The sequence below is a fragment of the Nerophis lumbriciformis genome, linkage group LG23, assembly GCF_033978685.3.
Source record: "Nerophis lumbriciformis linkage group LG23, RoL_Nlum_v2.1, whole genome shotgun sequence".
Lineage (NCBI taxonomy): Eukaryota > Metazoa > Chordata > Actinopteri > Syngnathiformes > Syngnathidae > Nerophis > Nerophis lumbriciformis.
In genome coordinates, this window is record NC_084570.2 from 29,851,535 (window position 1) to 29,878,192 (window position 26,658).

The 26,658-nt window shown below is 38.0% G+C and overlaps 1 protein-coding gene across 8 annotated transcripts; it reads right to left on the bottom strand.

The window, feature by feature from the left end:
- Positions 1-315: 315 nt before the first annotated feature.
- arfgap1 (ADP-ribosylation factor GTPase activating protein 1) lies at positions 316-25,761 on the bottom strand. 8 transcript variants are annotated; one of them, XM_061984809.1, is made up of 14 exons: positions 25,569-25,761; positions 21,228-21,296; positions 13,160-13,269; positions 12,732-12,903; positions 12,449-12,549; positions 9,243-9,329; positions 9,046-9,160; positions 8,924-8,980; positions 8,818-8,850; positions 8,614-8,643; positions 6,344-6,400; positions 4,812-4,871; positions 2,283-2,338; positions 316-944 (listed from the first exon to the last, which is right to left on the bottom strand). In XM_061984809.1, the coding sequence occupies exons 2-14, from the start codon at positions 21,285-21,287 to the stop codon at positions 605-607; spliced, it is 1,278 nt and encodes a 425-aa protein (XP_061840793.1). In that variant the 5' UTR covers positions 21,288-21,296; positions 25,569-25,761; the 3' UTR covers positions 316-604. The 8 variants fall into 8 exon arrangements, with proteins under 8 accessions (XP_061840793.1, XP_061840794.1, XP_061840795.1 ...); XM_061984810.1 differs by lacking the exon at positions 8,614-8,643; XM_061984811.1 differs by lacking the exon at positions 4,812-4,871 and having other exon boundaries at positions 2,283-2,332.
- Between the last annotated feature and the right edge of the window lie 897 nt (positions 25,762-26,658).

A 26,658-nucleotide genomic window follows, 5' to 3' on the forward strand; every position in this document is an offset into this window, starting at 1 on the left:
TCTCTCTCTCTCTCATATATATATATATATATATATATATATATATATATATATATATATATATATATATATATATATATATATATATATATATATATATATATATATATATATATATATATATATATATATATATATATATATATATATCTTGTTTATGACACTCAATCAGCTGGAGTTAAATTGGTCTCTCATACTGTGTTTACAATGATTTATAGACAAGTATCTCATGCATAACATTCTTGTTGAAATTAATGAGATCCTATGACAATGTAACAAATATCAAACAGTATGAACATTAGACTTGAACTCCAGTTTTGAGGATGGGGTTGTAGTTTGAGACTGTATTCACACTCCACTACTTCCTCCGCTGAAGATTTACAATAATGTACAAAATTGCAATTTTCTATAGCATAGCTTTGTTTAAGAATATGATTTTCAATCATGCAATTAATGTAAGACTGGGCATTGTTCCTTTTGGGGCCTACGTTCAACATAGAAGATGAGAATAGATGGACAGAAAGTGAGTTCCTGTGCCCGTGGGATGAAGAGCGAAAGAGTGGACAAGAGGGAAAGAGGAGAGGAGGTCAACTAGGAGAGATGATTACCAGTCTGCGGCACCCCAGGCTTCCTCAGCAGGTTTTGTGGGACTCTTCTTGGTCTTACCGTCTGCATTCTCCCAGTTGTTATCCCAGGCCTCCCAGCTCTCCTCCGTGCTGTGTTTGTTGTTGGACGCAGCATCCGAGCCCCAATTGTCCCAACTGTCAGAGCTCTTCTTGGCAGAATGATCTGCAACGGTCCAGCTGTCGCTGCTTGGAGATTTCTTGGCCTTTAAGGAGTTGTTGCTCCCAAACGTTTCCCAGAAGTCCTTTGACACAGGCTCACTGGAGCTGCCCTGATATCCCTCGCCAGCATCCATGTTCTGGTAGCTATCTCCAGTGGCCCTGAATACAAATGTAGAGTTTACACCAGTGACAATCTAGTACAGACCTGGGCAAATTAAGGCTCGGGGGCCGCATGCGGCTCGTTAAGCTTATCAATCTGGCCCGCCGGACATTCCCAAATAATTTTTTTAGATCTTTAAGATGGAAACTGTACCTACCATTATGATGTGCAGTGATGTTTTCTAATGACCGTAAGTCTTCAACTATACAAAGTATTTCAATGGTTCGAATCTGCACTTTTGCATGATATACAAGTTACTAGGGCTGCGAATCTTTGGGTGTCCCACGATTCGATTCAATTTCAATATCGATTCTTGGGGTCACGATTCGATTATAAATCGATTTTTTCTATTCAACCCGATTCTCGATTCAAAAACGATATTTTTCAGTTTCAAAACAATTCTCTATTCATTCAATACATAGGATTTCAGCAGGATCTACCCCAGTCTGCTGACATGCAAGCGGAGTAGTAGATTTTTGTAAAAAGCTTTTATAATTGTAAAGGACAATGTTTTATCAACTGATTGCAATAATGTAAATTTGTTTGAACTATTAAATGAACCAAAAATATGACTTATTTTATCGTTGTGAAAATATCGGACACAGTGTGTTGTCAAGCTTATGAGATGGGATGCAAATGTAAGCCACTGTGACACTATTGTTCTTTTAAAAAAAATTTTTTTTATAAATGTCTAATGATAATGTCAATGAGGGATTTTTAATCACTGCTATGTTGAAATTGTTACTAATATTGATACTGTTGTTGATAATATTCATTTTTGGTTCACTACTTTTGGATTGTTCTGTGTCGTGTTTGTGTGTCTCAAGCAGTGTGGGCGTGGTATGTTTCCACAGAGTGTTTCCAGAGCGGCCAGCCTGAAATGCGGGTGTCAGGGACAGACGTGGAAGGAGATTTTTACAACAAAGTTCTAAAGCTTAGTGATATATCAGATATATCGGATTGTAGGTGGGATATTTCACTGTGTTTGTTGCATTTTTGTTGCGTTTCGCTTGATTGTAAAATATGTCGATTGAGAGGGGGTGTGACGTTCATATGTTGTCAATATTCAGTGTTTTATTGTTCATAGTTAAATATTGTAAATCCCTCATTCTTTATTTTCATGTACATTCTGGATGTCTCCTTCTGTAAAAAATAAAATAAAAATTCCATTCCATTTTTTATGGTGGTTTGTCATAACATTTTTAGCATTCAATCAGACATTATTGTGAGGTTTTGTATTAGTGTTCCAAAAAATAGATATACCGGCCTCCAGACACATTTTTTTCTCTACATTTGGGCTGATCTTGTACAAGTTGAATCAAATGCAGTATTATTACCCATCTTCGGATTTTCCAGAGAAAAGGTTGGTCAGTTTGGCACCAGCTCCCTGAACCTAAAGTAGAGACAACCATATTGTTAATTGTACTACTCACATATCTGTTAGTGATGCACCGACATTTTGCCACAAAGACTTTTATCACCAACAAAGGATGTTGTGATGGCGTGAACAGGAAACACACTTTTATACTCCAAACACACACTGCAACAACTTCAAAACACGTTCATTGAAGAGTTGTGAGCTCGTCTCCTAAAACATGTTGACATTCAGCTTTCAGCTGATGCCTACTTTTGTTGATGCATTTCTAAAATCTTACTCAGAAGTGTCTTTTTTATCAGTTTATGTTGGGAATCACTCAGTTCATTTGCATTTGATTTTGTTTTTGTGAACAAAGAATATTCATGTTGTCACTTAACTTGCATGTTTAGCAACTGTAGACTGCATTAAGACTTAGACTTAGACTTCCTTTTTATTGTCATTCAAATTTGAACTTTACAGCACAGATAAGAACGAAATTTCGTTACATAAGCTCATGGTTGTGCAGGATAAAAAAGCAATAAGGTGCATATATAAATAAATAAATATATATATAAATAATATATAAATATATATATAAAATAAATATATATATATATATATATATATATGAATATATATAAATAAATAAATACATTACTGTACAGATAAATATATTGCACTTTTTCACATGCGTCCACGTTTATGGATGTGTTATATTGTCTTTTTTATTCCAGCGAGTTAATCCATTTTGGGGGGAGTTGAGGGGATAATGTAATTATGATGCGTTCAAGAGTCTTACGGCTTGAGGGAAGAAGCTGTTACAGAACCTGGAGGTTCTGCTTCGGAGGCTGCGGAACTGCACTTCATCATTTATTTAGAAAAAAAAAAAATCAGAATTTTTAACTTATTTTAAATACATATGCTACACTTTCATTATGTTTTTTTTATAATTGTATTGTTTTTTCTTCTTTTCAATAAAGGCATTTAACAGATTTTAAAGCTGTAGTTAAAATACAGACGTGTTATCAGCTCATCAGAATCTCACGCCGACCAATGCCTAGTCTGGAGTGCAGGCATCATGTCTGCGGTGTGAACTTTATTATATTTCAGAAAGTCCCGCAGAAAATGCATATAATTGCCTTAAGCACTTATTTCTGTGCTTCAGTTTTCTGCCGTGGTTTCCTCATATTCGGTTTCAGCCAACAATTTTCATTTCGGTGCATTTTACAAAAAAAAGAAAAAAACATTTTAAATAAATAATAAAAACTTGAAATCTAAGCATAGGTCTGAAGCTGCTAAAATATTTGAAGAGTTTCAAGTAAAAAAAAAATAATTAAAAAAAATCATATGACTTACTTTGAACATTTTTGTGTTTGCCAATTTTTCGACAGGGATAGATAGTGTGCTAATGTAAAAAAATATATATTTAAGTAATTTTTTCAAAAATAATAATGCATCAAAAGCAGTGTGATTAATTATTGACCTGTAATTGCCTCATCTAAAATATTAAATTTTGCAACTAATTTTGTAAAAATATTGCATATTTTGTTATTCCCATAACAATTGTTTTTTTTTACAAAAACGGTGTAATAACAAAAAATATATATATACGTTATACTTATGGATTGTCTGAAACTGTTGGAAAAAATTCAAAGCATTGAAATGAAAAAAAAAAAAAAAGACTTACTTAACCCTTTTTGAGTGTGTCTGTTTTTCAGCTAAGGAGCGATGATAGACTTAGACTTAGACTTCCTTTTTATTGTCATTCATAGTTGAACTTTACAGTACAGATAAGAACGTGATGAGAGTTTTGGGGGAAAAAACTGTCACTGTTCAAAAAATAAAGCATCAAAATCAATGTTATGAATTATTGATCGGTAAAGGCTGTAAGAACTTCATCTAAAGTATTACACTTTGCAACTTGTTTTTGTAAATTATGCATATTTTGTGTTTTTCCCATCATAAACAATGACGAGAAATGTCATCAATGACGACAATGTCATTTCATAAAACATAAATAAAACATTAGAAATATATAAACTTGTTATATCTATGCATATATTTGAAGCTGCTAAAGAATTGAAAACGTCTAAAGTAAAAACAAAAAAATTGTTAAATATATCTTACTAATAACACTTTTTAAGTGTGTCAGTTTTTCATCACTTAAGAGGCTTAACATAGATTTGAATCAAGTCGACTTAAGGGTTAAGACTGTTTGAATATATTGCTGCAAAAACAGTTTTTAGAGACAACAATGTGTCATACATGTTGTGGACATAAATACTCACCAGTAGAATAAAGGTCGCAGCAAGAAAAACAACAGTGCAAAGGATTAGTAACATTGAAATATACACGTTTCCAACAAAACCAGTCTTTGAGGGTGGAAACAACTGTTGGCGCCTACATTGGTTGTGTCACGTTTACAAGCTCTAATTGCTAAGGCGTTGCTTTCGGCACACAAGACTGGTTTTGTCCGTCCAGTGTGGCAGAGCTCTGCCAGCCATCCTACCTTGTTTGCCAAGCCAGTGATGCCGACTGTCATTTCATCTAGCAATTTGCCATCTTTCACCTGAATGAGCCAAATTGGACTGGTTTAAATAGTCGATTAAATACAACTCTTCTTTTAGTATACTTGCATGTTGAACAGCAGGTAGTAAGCAATCATTGTTGGGTGGGTAGATTTCCCTCAGTAGGGTTAGTTCCCAAAGAAATGCAGCTCAATTCACTCAAGAGGAAAAGACAGGATAAAGTGCATGCGACAGCAGCAGATGCACGTTATAAGACAAAAGTCTTCAAATCAAATAAATCCCTTTAAATGGAAACAATACATTTTAACAACTATTAAAACTACTGTATGTCAACATGTGTACAAAACCCAAAACCAGTGAAGTTGGCATGTTGTGTAAATGGTAAATAAAAATAGAATACAATGATTTGCAAATCCCTTTCAACCCATAATCAATTGAATAGACTGCAAAGACAAGATATTTAACGTTCAAATTAGTAAACTTTATTTTTTTTGCAAATATTTGGAATTTGATGCCGGCAACACATTTTAAAAAAGCTGGCACAAGTGGCAAAAAAGACTGAGAAAGTTGAGGAATACTCAAACACTTATTTGGAACATCCCACAGGTGACCAGGCTAATTGGGAACAGGTGGGTGCCATGGTTGGGTATAAAAGCAGCTTCCATGAAATGCTCAGTCATTCACAAACAAGGATGGGGTGAAGGTCACCACTTTGTGAACAAATGCGTGAGCAAATTGTTCAACAGTTTAAGAACAACATTTCTCAAACAGCTATTGCAAGGAATTTAGGGATTTCACCATCTACGGTCCGCAATATCATCAAAAGGTTCCAAGAATTTGGAGAAATCACTGCACGTAAGAGGCAATGCCGAAAAACCAACATTGAATGCCCTAGCCTTTGATCACTCAAGCGGTACTGCATCAAAAAGCGACACCAGTGTGTAAAGGATATCACCACATGGGCTCAGAAAACCACTATCAGTAACTACAGCTGGTCTCTACATCCATAAGTGCAAGTTAAAACTCTACTATGCAAAGCCAAAGCCATTTATCAACAACACCCAGAAACGCTTTGCAGGGCCCGAATGTACACAGTGGTAAAAATGCCCCTGTGCCAACTTTTTTGCAATTTGTTGCTGCCATTATGTTCTAAGTTAATGATTATTTGCACAAAAAAAATGTGTTTCTCAGTTGGAACATTAAATATCTTGTCTTTGCATTGTATTCAATTGAATATAAATTGAAAAGGATTTGGAAATCATTGTATTCTGTTTTTATTTACCATTTACACAACCTGCCAACTTCACTGGTTTTGGGTTTTGTACATATATATCTAAACAGCCTCAGTTTGAAGGGTTAACTTTTTGAACGTAGCGCTTTTGTCTTTTAATGTGCGATAACACAAAGCCAACAGACGAGCAGCGTAGAAAGTAGCACATTCACGTCTGAAGCTGTTTTCTTTGTAAGCACTGCAACCCACCACCATTTGAACAACTTCAAACACCAATGTTACCTTTTCTTGGGTAGGTTTGATAACATTCTCATTTATAGTCTGTCCTAACTCTGTGGCCTAGTTGGAAGTCAGAGGAAAGAGTTCACTTCAGTGAAACAGTTCAAGGCTGGTTAAGAAGTGACACTGAACAGGAACTATTGGGTGTAATGGCTGAAAGACAGCTAAAGTGTATGTAGCCGCATCTACCATGTAAACAATGTATGGCAGTATGTAAAACGACAAGTTCATTTAAGTGTGCTCTTGTCCTTTCTGCAGAAGAGTGGGTGCTTGATGAATGTTTTAACATTTGCTTTAGACATTTAACATTTGCTTTAGACATTTAACTATACGGAGAATAGAAGTGTATCTCTGCCATTACACAGCACAATTAGCGGACAACTCAAACCTTACATACAAAAATGGACATGAATAAACAATTCATGGAGTAAAATGTATGTAGTAATGTATGCTAATTTCCATCTATTATGATAGTGAGTGACTGAACCGAGAATTTAATTTAAAGTCATCCACAAACCCACACTATGTACCGCAAAATCCGGACTATAAGCCGCTACTTTTTTCCTACACTTTATAAAACCGTGCGGCTAATTTATAGATTTGTTTCGCTAATTGCCATAATGTTTGGTGTTCAATAGTTTTCAATAAACCCGACCATAGGACTGAAATGGTGTGTTTTTGTTTGTGCTATGGCGCTGTCCTTTGGACAAGTTTGCTCAATGCGGGTAATTCCCGTTCTGCCTTCAACCAAAAGGACAACCGTCCGTAGCATTTCTGCTGAAAATAATTCTTCATTCATCGCTCCAAGCAATGTTTGTAAGTTTTACAATATATCTAAAACAATTCTTACTTACTAAAGCGCCCCATGTGTGATGTCCTTAGAGGTGTTTCCATGCATATTTGTACGTGCTATTATAATGTAATGAAGCTAGCCTTGTTAGCATTAGCTAATATGCTAACAGGTCTGCGAGTGTCTGTGTTAGTTTTATTAACTTACAATGGCATTATTTTAGTATTTTATCAGTTTTACAAATTCTTCAGTAAATTCACCAAAACGTCACCGTGGAGTTATTGAGTCTGTTGAGCTGATTGGGGAGCTAGCTTCCGCAGCTAGTGGGTCCATGGCGATGACTTCTGTTTTGTTTGATCATCCGTTTTACTGCCGTGTTACAAATTAAGGTATGTAGATAAACATTTATAAAATATTTGGGTAAATAACCCATTTCACAACGTATAGATCTGCGGCTTATTCCGGTGTGAAAAAAATGTTTTCTTCTAAACTTTAATGGGTGCGGGTTGGATCCCGGTGCGTTCTATAGTCCGGAAAACATGGTAATGGTAAAGTTAATGTTAAGTTAAAGTACCAATGATTTTCTCACACACACTAGGTGTGGTAAAAATTTGTCCTCTGCATTTGACCCATCCCCTTGTCCACCCTCTGGGAGGTGAGAGGAGCAGTGAGCAGCAGCGGTGGCGACGCTCGGGAATAATTTTTGGTGATTTAACCCCCAATTCCAACCCTTGATGCTGAGGGCCAAGCAGGGAGGTAACGGGTCCCATTTTTTTTAATAGTCTTTGGTATGACTCGGCCGGGGTTTGAACTAACGACCTACCGATCTCAGGGCGGACACTCTAACCACAAGGCCACTGAGTAACTCATATTAAGGTTTGTCAAAACATATCAAGTAAACTCATGTGATTAATCACCAAAAATTTACAGCATTAATCACGCCATGTATTTTAAGTGCACATGCTCGGAAACTCCAACTTGCGTGCTCGCTGGCAGATTTCAGTTCAAAATTAACTATGACGGGACTTCACATACAACTGTTCCAAGGTTTTCAGCAAATAAATAATGTGCATTCAAGTAAAACATTTTTTTTTATTCCTTTTGACAAAAATGTAATTTATGTCCAAAGATTGGAAAAAATTTTTTAAAGTTAATTTAAATTATGCAAGCGAATAACACCCTGTCATTATTCAAAATTCAAAAGTGTGGTTAATGTGTAAAATTAACATTTGATAGCATTTATAATATAAAATCTAATACAAACATGTCACAGCCACAATTTTGCGTTTCTTTCTCTATAAGCAAAACAATGGGAAACTAACAAGCAAATAACAAGACATAAAAAAAAATATATAAATGTATACAAACATGATGCAGGTAAAACGTGTCATGCAGTCATGGTTTTCCAGGAAAATAATAATGACACTGAAAAACTACAAACATGATGCAGAAAAAAGTGCCATGCAGTCATTTCTTGCTTTACCGGTTCTGGGGGTGCCTTATAACCCCTTAACTACATCCGGAGAAGGCAAAGAGATGTTAAAGAAGTAACAGTCATTAGTGCATCATGCTTTTACATTATATGGAAAGAGACAAACATCAGCCTTTATGAAGGGCTTCCTCAAGTAAAGGCAGACTTCCCATGAACAGAAACATTACACGTTATCAGCAACCATTCCAGTCTTACCTTCAAAGTGGCTTGATTTGCCAGTTTCGACGTCTACGTGGAAAATGAGAAAATACGATGATTTCATGACTAAAGTAAGTGTAGTGTCTGCATTTTGGGCTCTTACGTTATCTTTTGCAATAGATGCAAACTTGGTCGCGCCGACAGTGAAACTGCTCCAACCCTGCAAGAGAAAAGAGAAGGCATGGTTTTCCTGAAAACAGTGCTATGTAGAAAATGGTGACTTACTGAATAAATGGAGGACATAGCATTGTTGAGGAAGTCCTCCTCCTTCCTCTCCGGAGACACCGTGTTGCCAAAGCCAACATATCGGTTCTCCTGATTCCCGCTGTAACCCCCTCCACTGCAGGGACGTCAACAGTGAGAAGGGTCAGGTAAAGAAGCAAACAAACAACACTCTTTTGTGGTGGTGATGAGGTTATTACCTCTGATAAGAGTTGACGTCATCACTAAGCCAGTCTTCAAAAGCTTTATCACCAGATTTGGCAGAGGTCGCTCCAGGCCTTCCAGACCTACATCATAGACCCAAACATTCACAATGTTGACTCATATTCAGTGTACGGATGCTCTCTGCTCCCGATTCCCATCATCTATGTGAGTGAGATCGACCGATACCAATAGCTATCACATGTATTAACTGTACATGTTTCAATGTATTCATGGTGTGTGCTATTGACAGATTAACGGTATCAGTACAAAGTCAATAGTACACAATAAAAAAATACTATCTATTAGGTATTGAAATCATTTTTTGCTTTTGACATCACATGGACAAAGATAAGACCTTCTGGAGGAAAGTTCTGTGGTCAGATGAAACAAAAATTGAGCTATTTGGCCACAATACTCAGCAATATGTTTAGAGGAGAAAAGGTGAGGCCCTTAATCCCAGGAACACCATCCTACTGTCAAGCATGGTGGTGGTAGTATTATGCTCTGTGCTGGTTTTGCTGCCAATGGAACTGGTGCTTTAAATGAGACAATGACAAGCGTATGTAAACTTTTGATCACGACTGTACATCGTAAATTACAGACTATAAGCCACTACTTTATTCCTACGCTTTGAATGTTGCAGTTTATAATTTGTGGATTCTTCTTTGCTGAAGGCCATAATGCAACCGGGAGTACAAGTGCCGTTCCGTCTTTTGCGTTTGTACTAGTATGGACTCATCATTCATCACGCCAAGCAACAATATACAAACCACATTTCCATACGAGTTGGGAAATTGTTAGATGTAAATATAAACGGAATACAATGATTTGCAAATCCTTTTCAACCCATATTCAATTGAATGCACTACAAAGACAAGATATTTGATGTTTAAACTCATAAACTTTTTTTGGTTTTGCAAATAATATTAAACTTAGAATTTCATGCCTGCACCACGTGCCAAAATAGTTGGGAAAGGGCATGTTCACCACTGTGTTACATCACCTTTTCTTTTAACAACACCCAATAAACGATTGGGAACTGAGGGAACTAATTGTTGAAGCTTTGAAAGTGGAATTATTTCCCATTCTTGCTTGATGTACAGCTTAAGTTGTTCAACAGTCCGGGGTCTCCGCTGTCGTATTTTACGTTTCATAATGCGCCACACATTTTCGATGGGAGACAGGTCTGGACTGCAGGCGGGCCAGGAAAGTACCCGCACTCTTTTTTTACGAAGCCACGCTGTTGTAACACGTGCTGAATGTGGCTTGGCATTGTCTTGCTGAAATAAACAGGGCGTCCATGAAAAAGACGGCGCTTAGATGTCAGCATATGTTGTTCCAAAACCTGTATGTACCTTTCAGCATTAATGGTGCCTTCACAGATGTGTAAGTTACCCATGCCTAGGTCATTAATGCACCCCCATACCATTACAGATGCTGGCTTTTGAACTTTGCGTCGATAACAGTCTGGATGGTTCGCTTCCCCTTTGGTCCGGATGACACGATGTCGAACATTTCCAAAAACAATTTGAAATGTGGACTCGTCAGACCACAGAACACTTTTCCACTTTGCATGAGTCCATATTAGATGATTTCGGGCCCAGAGAAGCCGGCAGTGTTTCTGGATGTTGTTGAAAAATGGCTTTCGCTTTGCATAGTAGAGCTTTAACTTGCACTTACAGATGTAGCGACGAACTGTATTTAGTGACAGTGGTTTTCTGAAGTGTTCCTGAGCCCATGTGGTGATATCCTTTAGAGATTGATGTCGGTTTTTGATACAGTGCCGTCTGAGGGATCGAAGGTCACGGTCATTTAATGTTGGTTTCCGGCTATGCCGCATACGTGGAGTGATTTCTCCAGATTCTCAGAACCTTTTGATGATATTATGGACCGTAGATGTTGAAATCCCTAAATTTCTTGCAATTGCACTTTGAGAAACGTTGTTCTTAAACTGCTTGACTATTTGCTCACGCAGTTGTGAACTAAGGGGTGTACCTCGCCCCAATCTTTTCTTGTGAAAGACTGAGCATTTTTTGGGAAGCTGTTTTTATACCCAATCATGGCACCCACCTGTTCCCAATTAGCCTGCACACCTGTGGGATGTTCCAAATAAGTGTTTGATGAGCATTCCTCAACTTTATCAGTATTTATTGCCACCTTTCCCAACTTCTTTGTCACGTGTTGCTGGCATCAAATTCTAAAGTTAATGATTTGCAAAAAAAAAAATGTTTATCAGTTTGAACATCAAATATGTTGTCTTTGTAGCATATTCAACTGAATATGGGTTGAAAATGATTTGCAAATCATTGTATTCCGTTTATATTTACATCTAACACAATTTCCCAAACAGGGTTTGTACACTATAACTAAAACAATTCTTACTTACTAAACCGTTCCATGTGTGATGTCTGTAGTAGTGTTTATGCATATTTGTAAGTGCTATCGTAATGTAATCAAGCTAGCATCGTTAGCATTAGCTAATATCCTAACAGGTTTACGAGTGTCTGTGTTCGTATTATTAATGTACAATGTCATTCTTTTTTGCATTGTTTCGGTTTCACAAATTCCTCAGTAAATTCACCAAAACGTCACCTTGGAGTTATTGAGTCTGTTTAGCTGATTGGAGTGCTACCTTCCGTAGTGGGTCCATGACGATGATTTCTGTTTTGTTTGATCAGCCGTTTTACTGGCATTTTACACATTAAGGTATGTAGATAAACATTTATAAGATATTTGTGTAAATAACCTATTTTACAACGTATATATCTGCGGCTTATAGTCCGGTGTGAAATATTATTTTTTTCTTTCTTTACACTTCACCCCTTGCTCCTGATGGCTGCTGGTTAGCGCCTTGCATGGCAGCTCCCGCCATCAGTGTGTGAATGTGTGTGTGAATGGGTGAATGTTTAAATACTGTCAAAGTGCTTTGAGCACCTTGAAGGTAAAAAAGCGCTATACAAGTATAACCCATTTATCATTATTTATTATTTCTTCTGTTTTGTTTGATCAGCCGTTTTACTGCCGAGTTACAGACACCGTTTGGAAACAAATGTAAAACCTCGTAAATTTTAAAAATAAAACATTTCACAGTGTATATATATGCACCTTATAGTCTGATGTGGCTAATATATTAAAAAGTATGTTTTTCTTCTAAAATTTAGTGAGTGCGGCTTTAAAGTCCTGTAATTTTCCTTACTCTTACCGATGGGAGGATGAAAGGCTGGTCTTAGGTTGAGGTGATGTCCAATTTTTGGCAGATGATGTCTCTAAAGACCACTCCTTTCCTTCTGCTAAAGTTGCAACCTGTCATACACAAGAGGAATGTAAAACAAAAATAGGATGATAGAACCATATCTTTATTCCTATAAAATGTGCATCTTTTATCTTTCTCAATATTAGTTACCGTTAGTTCCAAATTTTTTAGTTAAGGTGATTTTTTGAATGGCTGGGAATGCCACAAGAAAAGCGACTAAGACCAGACTCACCTTGTCCCTGAAGAGCGCAGCAGCTCGGCTGTTATACTTCTCCTGCAAAGTCCAATTGGGATTGTAATCATCTTGGAGCTCCAGAAACAAATGGAATTTGCCATTCCCGCCTGCTTTCATCTTCTCAAGCTCAATATCTTTCCACTTGTCCATGGTGACAGAGCGCACAAAACTGTCAAGTGAAAAGAAAAGTTCATCACTTAGGTTTATTGTTCGGAATTAACAAATAATTATGACAAACTTAAAAGGTTTTAGTAATCTTTCATCCAGGTGTTTCAAATCCATGTTTAACAACTGTTAGGTTCAAAGTAGGCATGCATCATTTTCTGCCATATAAAAAGGTGTGTCCATTTGATTCAAATGATTAACTTCTCTATTAAGGGGAGTCAAGGCCACATTGTTTTCATTGTGTCTGAATTGCTTTTTACCTGAGATGAACTCCCAGGCCCCTGTGTTTTCCAGAGCATTCCAAACAGATCCAGATCCCGTAGGTCACGCTTACCCACTGGGGGTTGAAGGCCCCGCACTCAAAGCAGAGCTGTGAATTAGGCAAGACGCATTAGATCAGGGGTCTCAAACTAATTTTCATAGAGGGCCACATGGCAGTAATGGATGCCCTCAGAGGGACGTTTGTAACAGTGAATATACTGTAAATGAAATTCAATGTATTCAATGCCTTATGATATTATTGCACAATTGCTGATGCATTTTATTATATATTTTTTTTTTTTTATGTACAACGTGGTGGATAACTTGCTTTGAAGTCATAAGCAGATATTAAGGTATTTATTTTTACAATTTGGGGGGGAACATATGTTAATATAATGCTTTGGGCATGATCATAGTGTTGCCAACTTGGCGACTTTGTCGCTAAATCTGGCGACTTTCCAATCCTCTTGGCTACTTTTTATTGTCAACAACTACCAGCGACAAATCTAGCGACTTTTTCCGGTGTTATTGGAGACTTTTTTGTGTCTTAAAGACTTGTTTTGTGTGTCTTTGAGACTTGTTTTGTTTCGTTTGTCTGCATTAGCGCTTATAATAACAATATCACTAATACTTGTTAATATTCAGGTCACGACATGTAAACGGAGTATTGACGCTTTTTAGGTGTTTTTTTGTTTTTTTTTATTGGATTTTATGGGCGTAATATAGGACCCCCCATTTTCTCCGCTTTAAGCAGACTTTTATTTACACTTACGAATTCGAATGCAAAAAAATAACAAGTACATCCGTCTACATGTCTCTCATAATAATTGTGACCGATATGCAAAATTCCCAAAAAAGTGAATTTCGCTTTTCAAGTAAATTTTTTCAGTTGGAAAAACTTTGTCTTTTGTTTTGTTGTTGCCATCATGTGATCACGGCATTCTTGCTCGTTCGTCCGTGTTGATGGGCTCATATTCGATATGAAGCTGAAATTTCCCACAACGAAACGTTCGGCTTTTTAATCATATTTTCTTCCTCCTAATTTGTGTTACTTTGTGGTATTTTTCACTAGCTGTGTGTGTTAAGCTGGGTCTCGCGCTCCACCTAGATTGTGATTGAGTGAAAAGCGGGCTCACTGTGTTCAGTTAATTCTACTGTTAAATATATGCGCCCAGGTGCTGAGAGTTATGCTCAGAGTGAGACCTCTTTCTCCATGTTTGAAAGGCGAGGCTCAGCAATTGTGATTGGCTAACATGTCTGTCACTCAAATTCCGATGACGACGGTCAAAAACAAAACCTCAGCCTCTTGCGGATACGTAATAGCACCAATCAAAACCTGGACGTCGATTTATCGTGCAGCCCTCGTTGCCAGGTTGCACTGCTGCACGTGTGAGCGGGAGAAAGATATTGCGGCTACATCGTTTTTGCCACGTCATAATAAGAGAGAAACGCCTTGAAATATATTTATCTGTATGCTATTACACCATAACTGATAATATTTTTTGATAACCTCATACTGCTATAACCAGTAGACCGATGTAAGCTCCCTTGTCGGTCTCGCAGCGGAGTGATAGCATCAAGTAATGGGCTTCTCCTTTGACTTGTCTTTATCGCATGCATAAATGTGACAGAGCTTATTTTATTGACATATTTTCCTCTTTGTATTCATTCCCATCAAAAAAGTTCCCCGTCTAATCTAATCAAATTATTGCATGACATTGCACTGGCAGTGACACCAGGGCAATAATTTAGTTGAATATTGATCTATTTCAATTAGGGCTTATGTTTGGTTAGTCCTCAAAACATGCTTTATCAGTATCATGCAGTATCATACTTCAAAACTGCTTCGAAAAGCAAAACGTGCCCATTGTACTCATTAATCCTGACATTCTCATTTTTATTTAAAACAAAATCAGCAAAAATGCTTTTTTCATTTTTATTTTGTTTTTTAAAGGTTTTTGAATTTGAATTTATTAACATTTATTGAGTTGATTAGTTTTATTTTTCAGTATTAAATGGTTCAAGTCAAAAAAATTGTATGATTTAAATAAGAATAAAAACAAATTAAACTTAAAGCGAATTAATGCACTTTGCATCTTTTCTGTTGTTTGTTTGTTGTAAGTTGATCTATAGTTCTTTCTTTTTTCTTTTCTTTATCGTTGATAAGGATTCATTGTTATACAGAGATGTACTTTTAACAAATTTATAGACAAATGATACTCTTTATAGTCACGGCGTAGAGGTTGGGGGGGGTGCACAAAATATGTTCTTCTTCCTGGGGCGGAGCGACAGAAAATAATTGAGCAGCTCTGGGTTAGTGCAGCATTTCTTATTGTGGAATTGTCTTTCATTTGTCACTGTTAATAAATTAGACAATTACCACTTAGTCTCAACTCTGAAGGCTTTGTTTGTAATCGTCAAGGTAATCGTTTGTTAAAACACATGCATCGCTTCATCTAATGCTCGGGTGTCAAACTTAAGACCCGAGGGCTGGATCTGGCCCGCGAAAACCAAGAAATAATGTGCGTAAATAAAGTACGTCATCTTTCTCACTAAATGTATTTGGGTTTTTTTTGACAGAAACATTGCATGTAGTGCTTACAATTTAATGTCTTTTAAACTTGAATATTATCTGATCATGCAGTGTTGCTAACTCTTCAGCAAGGAAAGTAGCTATTGGCTGTCCTAAAAGTCGCCAGATGACGTCATTGCCTAATTTCCATAATGTATGGCAATAGTCGCTATAGGAGAGAAACAAAAGTAAGTTTAAAAAAAATAGTAATTATGATTAAAACTGCAGATTGCCTATCTTCTTTTGGTTCTTAGTTGTTTTTAGTCAATTTTGTGCTGCATTGATATTATACTTGATCAAAAGAATGCAGCGTTGTGATATTCACTAACGAACCATATCTGATGACTGGCTCATTAACATGAACAATGGAATTGGGACTTTGTGGTGATTTTATATTCGCTTAACAGTGAAAACTATTTACATCTCAGTCTTTAAACCAAGGCGGGAACAGTTGCAGCTTTGCACATGAGCATTTAATTTGCAGTCTGGAGGCGTGTGGGTCTGCTCTCTGCACTGATATGATGAGCTAGCTAGCGAGATGTTCAACCTTAGTCACAGAGACACACTCAGACGATTTCGAGGTGAGTAAGTGACTGAGGCTGTGTACAGTAGGCAAATCAAATTAGGTGATGCATTTAGGTGTGACAGTCAGTGTTGGGACTAACGCGTTACAAAGTAACGCGTTACTGTAACGCCGTTAGTTTCGGCGGTAACTAGTAATCTAACGCGTTATTTTTTTTTATTCAGTAATTTAGTTACCGTTACTACATGATGCGTTACTGCGTTATTTTACGTTACTTTTGATGTAGTATCGGCTAGAAACAGAAGCGCTGCGGTGTCTGTCTTCTGAATCTTCCTCTGTCACAAGCCGGAGAGAAGAAAAGAGGCGCGGTCTATGTGTGTGTGTGTGTGTGGGGGGGGGGGGGGGGCGGGAAGGGGAGGTTTGATCCGCGGTTTGATATATGAAACAAAAAAAAAAAGTTGTTGGCACGTTCAGTCCACACACAGCGTGATCATGGCGAGCGCAATAACGGAGGAGCTTGAACGCCCCCGCCATTGAATCGGTGTGTTTATAAGTGCAGACTCGGTTGTGCAAAACGAGGGTTTTAAACACATGCTGAACGTGCTTGAACCACGTTACGACATCCCGTCGCGCACCCACTTCAGCAATAAGATTGTGCCAGATCCTTATGAGCAGGAGAAGAAAAAAGTTGTGGATGAACTATCCCAAGCATCATCTGTTGCGCTCATGACAGACGGGTGGACGTCCAGGGGAACTATAAGCGCTCACTTCATCACAGCAGACTGGGAGATGAGAAGACACGCCCCCTCTACGAGAGTCACCTTGCGCAGGTGCTGACACAAGCAGTGGAGGAATGGAAGATAAAGATATCCCAGTCACACGTGATAATGCCAAAAATCTAAAAATTACAGAGAATGAGGCAGGACTGGGACCACAGATAGGTGCTTTGCACATGTAGTGAATTTGGCATCACAGAAGGGAATCTCAGTCAATAGGATGGAGCGCCTCTTTGAGAGGATCAGGAAGGTTTCTTACTTCCACCCAAGCACAACAGCTGCTCATGTGCTTAAGACAAAGCAAGAAATGCTAAAGCTGCCTGCTCATACATGATGTCCCAACGAGGTGGAACTCCACTTATGATATGTTGGAGCAGCAGGCAGCTATATACTCTGCATTGACCCACAACACCCTGAAGACAAATGTCACCCTGTCTGATGATGATGTGAGAGTGGCAGATGAGGTCCTCTAGGTGCTTAAACCCCTCAAAAATGTTACATCTCTACTGAGCACTGAAACTTCACCATCTGTGTCAATGATCCTGCCACTGAAAACAAGGATTCTACAATCCATGGCTCCAAGTGTGGAAGACGGCAGCATCACTCCAGATGTCAGGCTTTATTTCACTACCTATGTTTCAAGGAAGATGATGTTTCTTCTTATGTTGCACTTAAACTTGTTTTTTATTAATGGTCATTGGTCCAAGTTTAAAGAAAGGAGGAATGCCTTTTTATGTTGCACTGTTTTTCATTAATTATGTTAAAAGGAAAATAAAAATGTATGTCAAGTTGATCAACAGATTGTATTATTCTCCAGTGCAATAACAGTACTGAAATGAAGGCAAAAAGGGCATTAATGGGAGCTTTAAAAAAAAAAGAAGAAAAAAAGAAGTAACTAAATAGTTACTTTTCACAGTAACGCATTACTTTTTGGTGTAAGTAACTGAGTTAGTAACTGAGTTACTTTTGAAATAAAGTAACTAGTAACTGTAACTAGTTACTGGTTTTCAGGAACTAACCCAACACTGGTGACAGTAAAGAAACATTTAAATTTAAAATTCCAGTTGAAGCTTCCAGACAGGAACTCGGAAATTCCTTAATACAAATGGAACGCACCATAAATAAAAGTCCAGACGACAAATGATTTACGCATACGCAAACCTTTGCAATTCTCTCCCTGTGAGGTTCTCCACTCTGCTCGCAGCACCAGCTGACGTCACTGCTCGTTGATGAGCTTTCACCAAGACTCAAAAAAGTCTCCAAGACACAAAAAAAGTCTCCAAGACACAAAAAAGGTCTCCAAGATGCAAAAAAGGTCTCCAAGATGCAAAAAAGGTCTCCAAGATGCAAAAAAGGTCTCCAAGATGCAAAAAAAGAGTCTCCAAGATGCAAAAAAAAGAGTCTCCAAGATGCAAAAAAAAGTCTCCAAGATGCAAAAAAAAGTCTTCAAGAGGCAAAAAAGTCTTCAAGAGGCAAAAAAGACTTCAAGATAGGGCTGGGCGATATATCGATATACTCGATATATCGCGGGTTTGTCTCTGTGCGATATAGAAAATGACTATATCGTGATATTCGAGTATACGTTCTCACGCAGTTGCTTTTAGCTGCAGGCATTACACTACAGGCTCTTCCCACTCTTTCTTGTCTGTCCTTCTCACAGAGACATAAACAAGCGCACCTTCTTACATACGTCACATGCGTATACACCCTCGCGGAGCAGAGAGGTAGCAGCATGGTAACGTTAGCTGTGGTGCAAGTGGTAATACGAGAGAAAGAAGGTGCGAATCTGGTAACAAATGAAGGAAGAATTAATTCTCAAGAAAAACAGCACGGGGTCCATCGTCTGGCGGTGGTTTGGCGTCAAGTGAGAATATGTTGAACAGACAACCGTCATTTGTCAAGTGTGGAGCAAAAGCGTTGCTACAAAAAGTAGCATTACTGCTAATATGTAGCATCATTTAAAAGTCACCCGCTAGAGAATGAAGAGTGCTTGAAACTCCGCATGTCAACATCTCCGTTCGGTGCCACACCAACAAAATGCAGAGGCAACCATTTCCACATCAACATCGTATGAAAAAAAAAAACGACATAAGGAGATAACGTCCGCCGGAACCTTCCACATAGCGAAGGACGTACACTATTTGATTTCCTATTATGCAGCTCATTTTTATTTGACAGTTATTGAAATATCTTGTGTGACATCACGCACAAAAGTGCACTTTATTTGTTTTAAACTATTGTAGTGGCGTTCTGTACAAAAAGTGCACTTAAATTTAGTGTTGTTTTGATTTGTCATCTTAGTGACATCATGCACAAAAGTGCACTAATAGCTTGTTTTAAAATGTCTCTGACAATCTTGCACTTTCTGTTTTGAAATGACATGAATGTTTGTGCCACTGCTTAATAACTGTTTAATAAATACAGTTTTGGTCAATTGACTTAGTTGTGATTTCCCTCTCTGCATGAAAGTTTAAAATGAGCATATATTAATGCAGTATGAAGAAGAATGTTTTAATGTAGACACATAGAATCATCATACTGCTGTGATTATATGCATCAAGTGCTCATTCAAGACTAAGGCAAAATATCGAGATATATATCGTGTATCGCGATATGGCCTAAAAATATCGAGATATTAAAAAAAGGCCATATTGCCCAGCCCTACTTCAAGATGCAAAAAAGTCACCAAGCCTCAAAAAAGTCACCAAGCCTCACAAAACCAGTCTACAAGACACACAAAACCAGTCTCCAAGACACACAAAACCAGTCTCCAAGACACACAAAACCAGTCTTCAAGACACCAAAACCAGTCTCCAAGACACACAAAACCAGTCTCCAAGACACACAAAACCAGTCTCCAAGACACACAAAACCAGTCTCCAAGACACACAGAACCAGTCTCCAAGACACACAAAACCAGTCTCCAAGACACACAAAACCAGTCTCCAAGACACACAGAACCAGTCTCCAAGACACACAAAACCAGTCTCCAAGACACACAAAACCAGTCTCCAAGACACACAAAACCAGTCTCCAAGACACCAAAACCAGTCTCCAAGACACACAAAACCAGTCTCCAAGACACACAAAACCAGTCTCCAAGACACACAAAACCAGTCTCCAAGACACACAAAACCAGTCTCCAAGACACACAAAACCAGTCTCCAAGACACACAAAACCAGTCTCCAATAACACCGTAAAAAGTCGCTAGATTTGTCGCTGGTAGTGGTTGACAATAAAAAGTAGCCAAGAGGATTGGAAAGTCGCCAGATTTAGCGACAAAGTCGCCAATTTGGCAACACTATGATCATGCCCAAATCATTATATTAACATATATTCCCCCCCAAATTGTCAAAATAAATACCGGTACCTAAATATCTGCTTATGACTTCAAAGAGACTTTTCTTGTTTTTAAATTAATTAAGTAACGTTTATGACAACCTTTTTCCAAAACACAATATAGAATGTGAGATACAACAGGATAATGCATACATTTATCATTTGTTTTCAAAACGCTTACAAAAAAGTGGGATCCCACGAATTGACTGTGGGACCCCATTTTTATGACTTGACAGGGTCTCTGGGACCCCATTTTGAAAATTCCTAGCGCCAACACTGATGGAGTATTGGTGCGTGCAAAACAGCAGCAGGCGGCTGTGGCCTGCGGGCCGGTTCTAATACTAATCAAATTTCATCCCGGGTGCCATAGATCAATGTGTAGCACCTTGAGAAAATAATATGTTGATTGACAGTTTAAAAGTAACATGTCTCCCTTTAAGATATTCGCAGGTTTATGCATTTTGATGTCTATCCATCCATCCCTTTTCTACCGCTTGTCCCTTTTGGGTACAACATTTTAAAAATGGCAAATTGAATATCAATTTTGGAGAGAAAAGCATTTTTTTCTTCTAAAAATCATGCAGCCCTAGGGGCAACCAATTGTCAAAAAGCAGCAGTGACATAGCTACATCATCACACAACATCTCCAATTGTGGAATATATTTACAAGTCGAAGGTTTACTGAACTGACAAGCATTAGTGTCAAACTGACATTGTTGGTATTCATTGGTGCATCAGAGATCCACATGTGTCTTGTTTGGGGTGCAGCTAATTCAGATTAAATCTTATATTATTTTGTGTGATCTTGCAGTATCAACAACTCAATTAACTACTAAGACCGGCTCAGTTGACTTACATTATTTTCTTCTTGGGTTCTAACTTCCTTCAAAACTCTTCTGGTCCTTGGACTCGCCATGTTGACTCACTAGAGGCAAATAGTACAAAACAATATTATTACAGATTGTTAACTGTTTCATCTAACATTATACAAAACCCAAAACCAGTGAAGTTGGCACGTTGTGTAAATCATAAATAAAAACAGAATACAATGATGTGCAAATCCTTTTCAACTTATATTCAATTGAATAGACTGCAATGACAAGATATTTAACATTCAAACTGGAAAACGTTATTAATTTTTACAAATATTAGTTCATTTGGAATTTGATGCCCGCAAAATGTTTTAAAAAAGCTGGCACAAGTGGCAAAAAAGTCTGAGAAAATTGAGGAATGCTCATCAAACGCTTATTTGGAACATCCCACAGGTGAACAGACTAATTGGGAACAGGTGGGTGCCATGATTGGGTATAAAAGCAGCTTCCATGAAATGCTCAGTCATTCACAAACAAGGATGGGGCGAGGGTCACCACTTTGTGAACAAATGCGTGAGCAAATTGTTTAAAAACAAAATTTCTCAACCAGCTATTGCAAGGAATTTAGGGATGTCACCATCTACCGTCCGTAATATCATCAGAAGGTTCAGAGAAGCTGGAGAAATCACTGCACGTAAGCCGAAAACCAAACATTGAATGCCCGTGACCTTTGATCCCTCAGGCGGTAATGCATCAAAAAGCGACATCGGTGTGTAAAGGATATCACCACATGGGCTCAGGAACACTTCAGAAAACCACTGTCAGTAACTACAGTTGGTTGCTACCTCTATAAGTGCAAGTTAAAACTACTATGAAAAAGCCAAAGCCATTTATCAACAACACCCAGAAATGCTTCTCTGGGCCTGAGCTCATCTAAGATGGACTGATGCAAAGTGGAAAAGTGTTCTGTGGTCTGAGAAGTCCACATTTCAAATTGTTTTTGGAAACTGTGGACATTATGTCTTCTGGACCAAAGATGAAAAAAAAAAAAAAAAAACAGGCTAATTGGGAACAGGTGGGTGCCATGATTGGGTATAAAAGCAGCTTCCATGAAGTGCTCAGTCATTCACAAACAAGGATGGGGCGAGGGTTTTTGATTAGATTTTTTGATTTTATATATTTTATTTCAAATATGAAAAAAACAAGTGCTTTAGCCTTAGCAGCCATTATAACAAAATGAAAACAATGGAGAATAAAAAGGGAAAAAATTAACAAAATGAGCAATGGACTTTCTTTTCTTTTCTTCTTTTTTTTTTACATATTTGAAAAGGGGTGAGAAGAAGTTTACACTTTGGTCACCACTTTGTGAACAAATGCCTGAGCAAATTGTTCAAGATCAACATATCCAGTGTTTCCCACAGGACAGGCATCTATTTGTGGTGGTGTGGTCGGGGTGCGAGGAGTGGCGGCGGCAGCGGCGATGACCAAGAAGAACGCGGAGTTGGAATATAATTACAACATTTTATGTACATATTTATATACAGATTTGAACAATTAGTGATTCACTGAAATATATTTATTAATTGTGATTCTTACAAAAAATATATCTTATAAAATATAAAAGCTAAAATGTCTCTTAAAGCTCTGCCCCTTTAATTAGTGAATACTAAATAATTTAACTTTAGCCTACTACTACAACCATATTATTTACCAGCAACATGAAGTGAAACAGAGGCAGAGGTGTCCTGCCACAGTCAGTCAACCTCCTCGTCCTGCTGCTGCTGAACAGGTCGCACCTGTGGTCCGGACTGTAGGCCTACCTCCTCTCCAAGTCGAGCCCTTTTCGGCCGTTGAAAATATTTTTCTATACTCATCTGTGTGAAGGAGTGAACATCCAACATTAGAATTTATTACTAACGAGCAGAACCGCTCTATGTACAGTGCCGTCTAACCTTAAGCGGCAGCAGCTCAACACATGCAGGGTTCAACGTTAAGGTTTTTTTCTACTTGCCTGACTTCTCAAATCTACTTGCCCCAATATTTTTACTTGTCCTGCCTAGGTTTTTTTCTGGCTGTGTAGTGCTCATGGCTTATATCTTACTAAAATTCTTCCCGCTGACTATTTACAACACTACACAGTAATTATTATTATTATTATTATTATTATCTATAATTACATTTAAATGGCATTGCATACATGTAAAATTAAATGCTATTTCACATTATTTGACCAGTAGCAGTTACACTCATCTGAACAGGTCAGCCACCTGTTTAAAGCCCGATCACAGTTGAAATCTTGAAATGAAGGGCCTTTAATGGCCAAAACATTAACCTGGACAACATTTTAACAGCTGGTTGGCTCAGATTTTATTGTTTTCATTGCATTCACATGCTGCACTGGACAGTGGACAATTTAGCTTCAGTCCATGTGTGTTTATTGACAACAGGGTTATAACCTGGACACGTTAGCTCGTCGGTATGAAAACAGGTGACTGTTACTACGTGCGTCTGCCCAGGGCCCCGGGTCAAACAGGGGCGGTGTTAATGAAGCAGCGTCAGGCTGCTCACCGTCAGTGAAACGCTCGGTGAAATCGCGGATTAACGTTAAATATATGACGAGCCGCGAGCGATGCAGCTATAACCTATCTACCTATAACCTATATTACCCTCGTATTTTGATCCCGTCCGTCCGTCCCTCTTCTTCTTCTTCTTCTGGCCCACCAGGTGAATTAAGTGCTATTGGCGGAGTTACAATGCATAGTAGGCTACCGCCACCTACTGCACCGGAGTTGTAACTACAAGCAACATTCACAGACAGTCCCATTGCTTTTATGAGCGGTCGAGCGAGTCAAAAGCCGAAAAATCCATTTGTGGCGGACGTAATTCTTTCGTGGCGGGCCGCCACAAATAAATGAATGTGTGGGAAACACTGATATCCAAACGAGCTATGGCAAGGAATTTAGGGATTTCACCATCTACGGCCTGTAATATCATCAAAAGGTTCAGAGAATCTGGAGAAATCACTGCACGTAAGCTGCAAGACCAAAACCAACATTGAATGCCTGTGAGCTTCGATCCCTCAGGCAGTACTGCATCAAAAACTGACAAAAGTGTGTAAAGGATATCACCACATGGGCTCAGGAACACTTCAGAAAACCACTGTCAGTAACTACAGTTGGTTCCTACATCTGTAAGTGCAAGTTAAAACTCTACTATGCAAAGCCAAAGCCATATATCAACAACACCCCCGGTTTCGCTAGGCCCGAGCTCATCTAAGATGGACTGATGCAAAGTAGAAAAGTGTTCTGTGGTCTGACAAGTCCACATTTCAAATTGTTTTTGGAAACTGTGGACGTCGTGTCCTAAAGGACAAAGAGAAAAAGAACCATCTGGATGGTTCTAGGCGCAAAGTGGAAAAGCCAGCATCTGTGATGGTATGGGGGTGTATTAGTACGTATGGCATGGGTAACTTACACATCTGTGAAGGCACCATTAATGCTGAAAGGTACATACAGGTTTTGGAGCAACATATGTTGCCTTCTAAGCAAGGTCTTTTTAATGGACGCCCCTGCTTACTTCAGCAAGACAATGCCAAGCCACGTGTTACAACAGCATGGTTTCATAGTAAAAGAGTGCGGGTACTAGACTGGCCTGCCTGTAGTCCAAACCTGTCTCCCATTTAAAATGTGTGGCGTTATGAAGTGTAAAATACCACAACAGAGACTGTTGAACAACTTAAGCTGTACATCAAGCAAGAATGGGAAAGAATTCCACATGAAAAGCTTCAAAAATTAGTCTCCTCAGTTCCCAAATGTTTACTGAGTGTTGTTAAAAGGAAAGGCCATGTAACACAGAGGTAAAAATGCCCCTGTGATAACTTTTTTGCAATGTGTTGCTGCCATTGAATTCTAATCATTATTTGCAACAAAAAAAAGCGTTTCTCAGTTGGAACATTAAATATTCAATTGAATATAAATTGAGAAGGATAAGCAAATCATTGTATTCTGTTTTTATTTACCATTTACACAACGTGACAACTTTTGTATTCATATGTATCACTGTAAAGCCACGTGTGTAAATAATTTATATGATATTAAAAGAAAATTCATACACACGTCATACTGTATATTTTATGTACACAGGTCAATAGTGCATTAATAGTTGTAAAAAGTGGTCATTTTTCAAACGCAAATACGCCTTTTGGTTGTGTTTTTCAAACCGGAACGTTCCCTAAACAAGGTAAACACACATTCTGTTAGTACTTGGTGAATAAAAAAACGTCGGCATTGATGATATGTTGAAGTGTTTGATGGACAAGCAAGATGTGATTTGACGCCGTGACTATCACCGCCAGCTAGCTGCCGCGCTAGCTCAGCAACCCTTACCTGTTTGCGTGGCCCCAAAAAAACTAAACGGTGCGTTTCAGAGGGCGAACAGATAACAAATCCACAGACGTTGTTGTTTCGCTGGAAACGTACAGTTGAACTGGAGGAGACTCTTCAGAGGGCCGACAGAAATTAAGAATAAATGGACTGCAGTGCTATGTCAAACACCGACAGCCATGTTCCTGTTTGCATACGTGGGCACTGCAATGCATGCCGGGAAAACACTACCTTTTTCCTTTTTTGTGTGTTTGCAGAAGCTTGGCGTTGATTAACAATGATGTTTTTCAGTGTGAAATATTTTTAACAAAAATAGGGATTATTATTTTTATTTTTTTTTATGTAATATTATATGTATGTGTACAGTAGGCCTACGTATATACATTGATAATGCGTGTGAACACGCCAGGTGTGCCATGTTGACGTCATCATCTTGAATACCAGGTAATCAACAGACCTAACATACAACGACATGGTGGAGCTTGAGGTCATTCACAATTGAAATTGACTTCAGTAACATAACATTACCATGAATTGATTACGTGGACCCCGACTTAAACAAGTTGAAAAACGTATTCGGGTGTTTCCATTTAGTGGTCAATTGTACGGAATATGTACTGAACTGTGCAATCTACTAATAAAAGTTTCAATCGATCAATCAATAAATTCTGCACAAATGAATGCCAAATATTGAGCAATATATTAAATTCATTGATCATTACCATTAAATTACTGCTCAATCTTACCAATTGTGCGATTTGTTAAAAATGTTTACTCCAGTGTAATCATATGCATTCCTAATGTCTTTTTTGTTTATATTTTAATTCCCTGGTGTATTCTAACTTACTTATTCTACATGTATTATGAACAATGTATTTTCATTTTATTATATTTTTAGTGAGTTTATCTTTATTTTTAACATAATTAAGTTTATGACAGGCGTTGTCTCGATGACTGTTAATGTTTTTGTTTATTAATGGATGATGGTGGTGGAAATGATAAATCATGATAATAATAATGATACATTTTGTTTCTGTATTGTAATTGATTGTTGTTAAACGGCTTTAATCACTATTATTGATTAACATTACTC

Bases quoted from the DNA above. Each gene is read 5' to 3' on its own strand.
- arfgap1 (XM_061984809.1), bottom strand. From the start codon at position 21,287: ATGGCGAGTCCAAGGACCAGAAGAGTTTTGAAGGAAGTTAGAACCCAA. The intron at 9,330-12,448 runs GTAAGAGTAAGG...TCTATGATGTAG, and splicing joins AGCCTTTCATCCTCCCATCG to GTCTGGAAGGCCTGGAGCGA. The intron at 6,401-8,613 runs GTAAAGCAAGAA...ACTTCCAACTAG, and splicing joins ATAAGGCACCCCCAGAACCG to GCCACAGAGTTAGGACAGAC.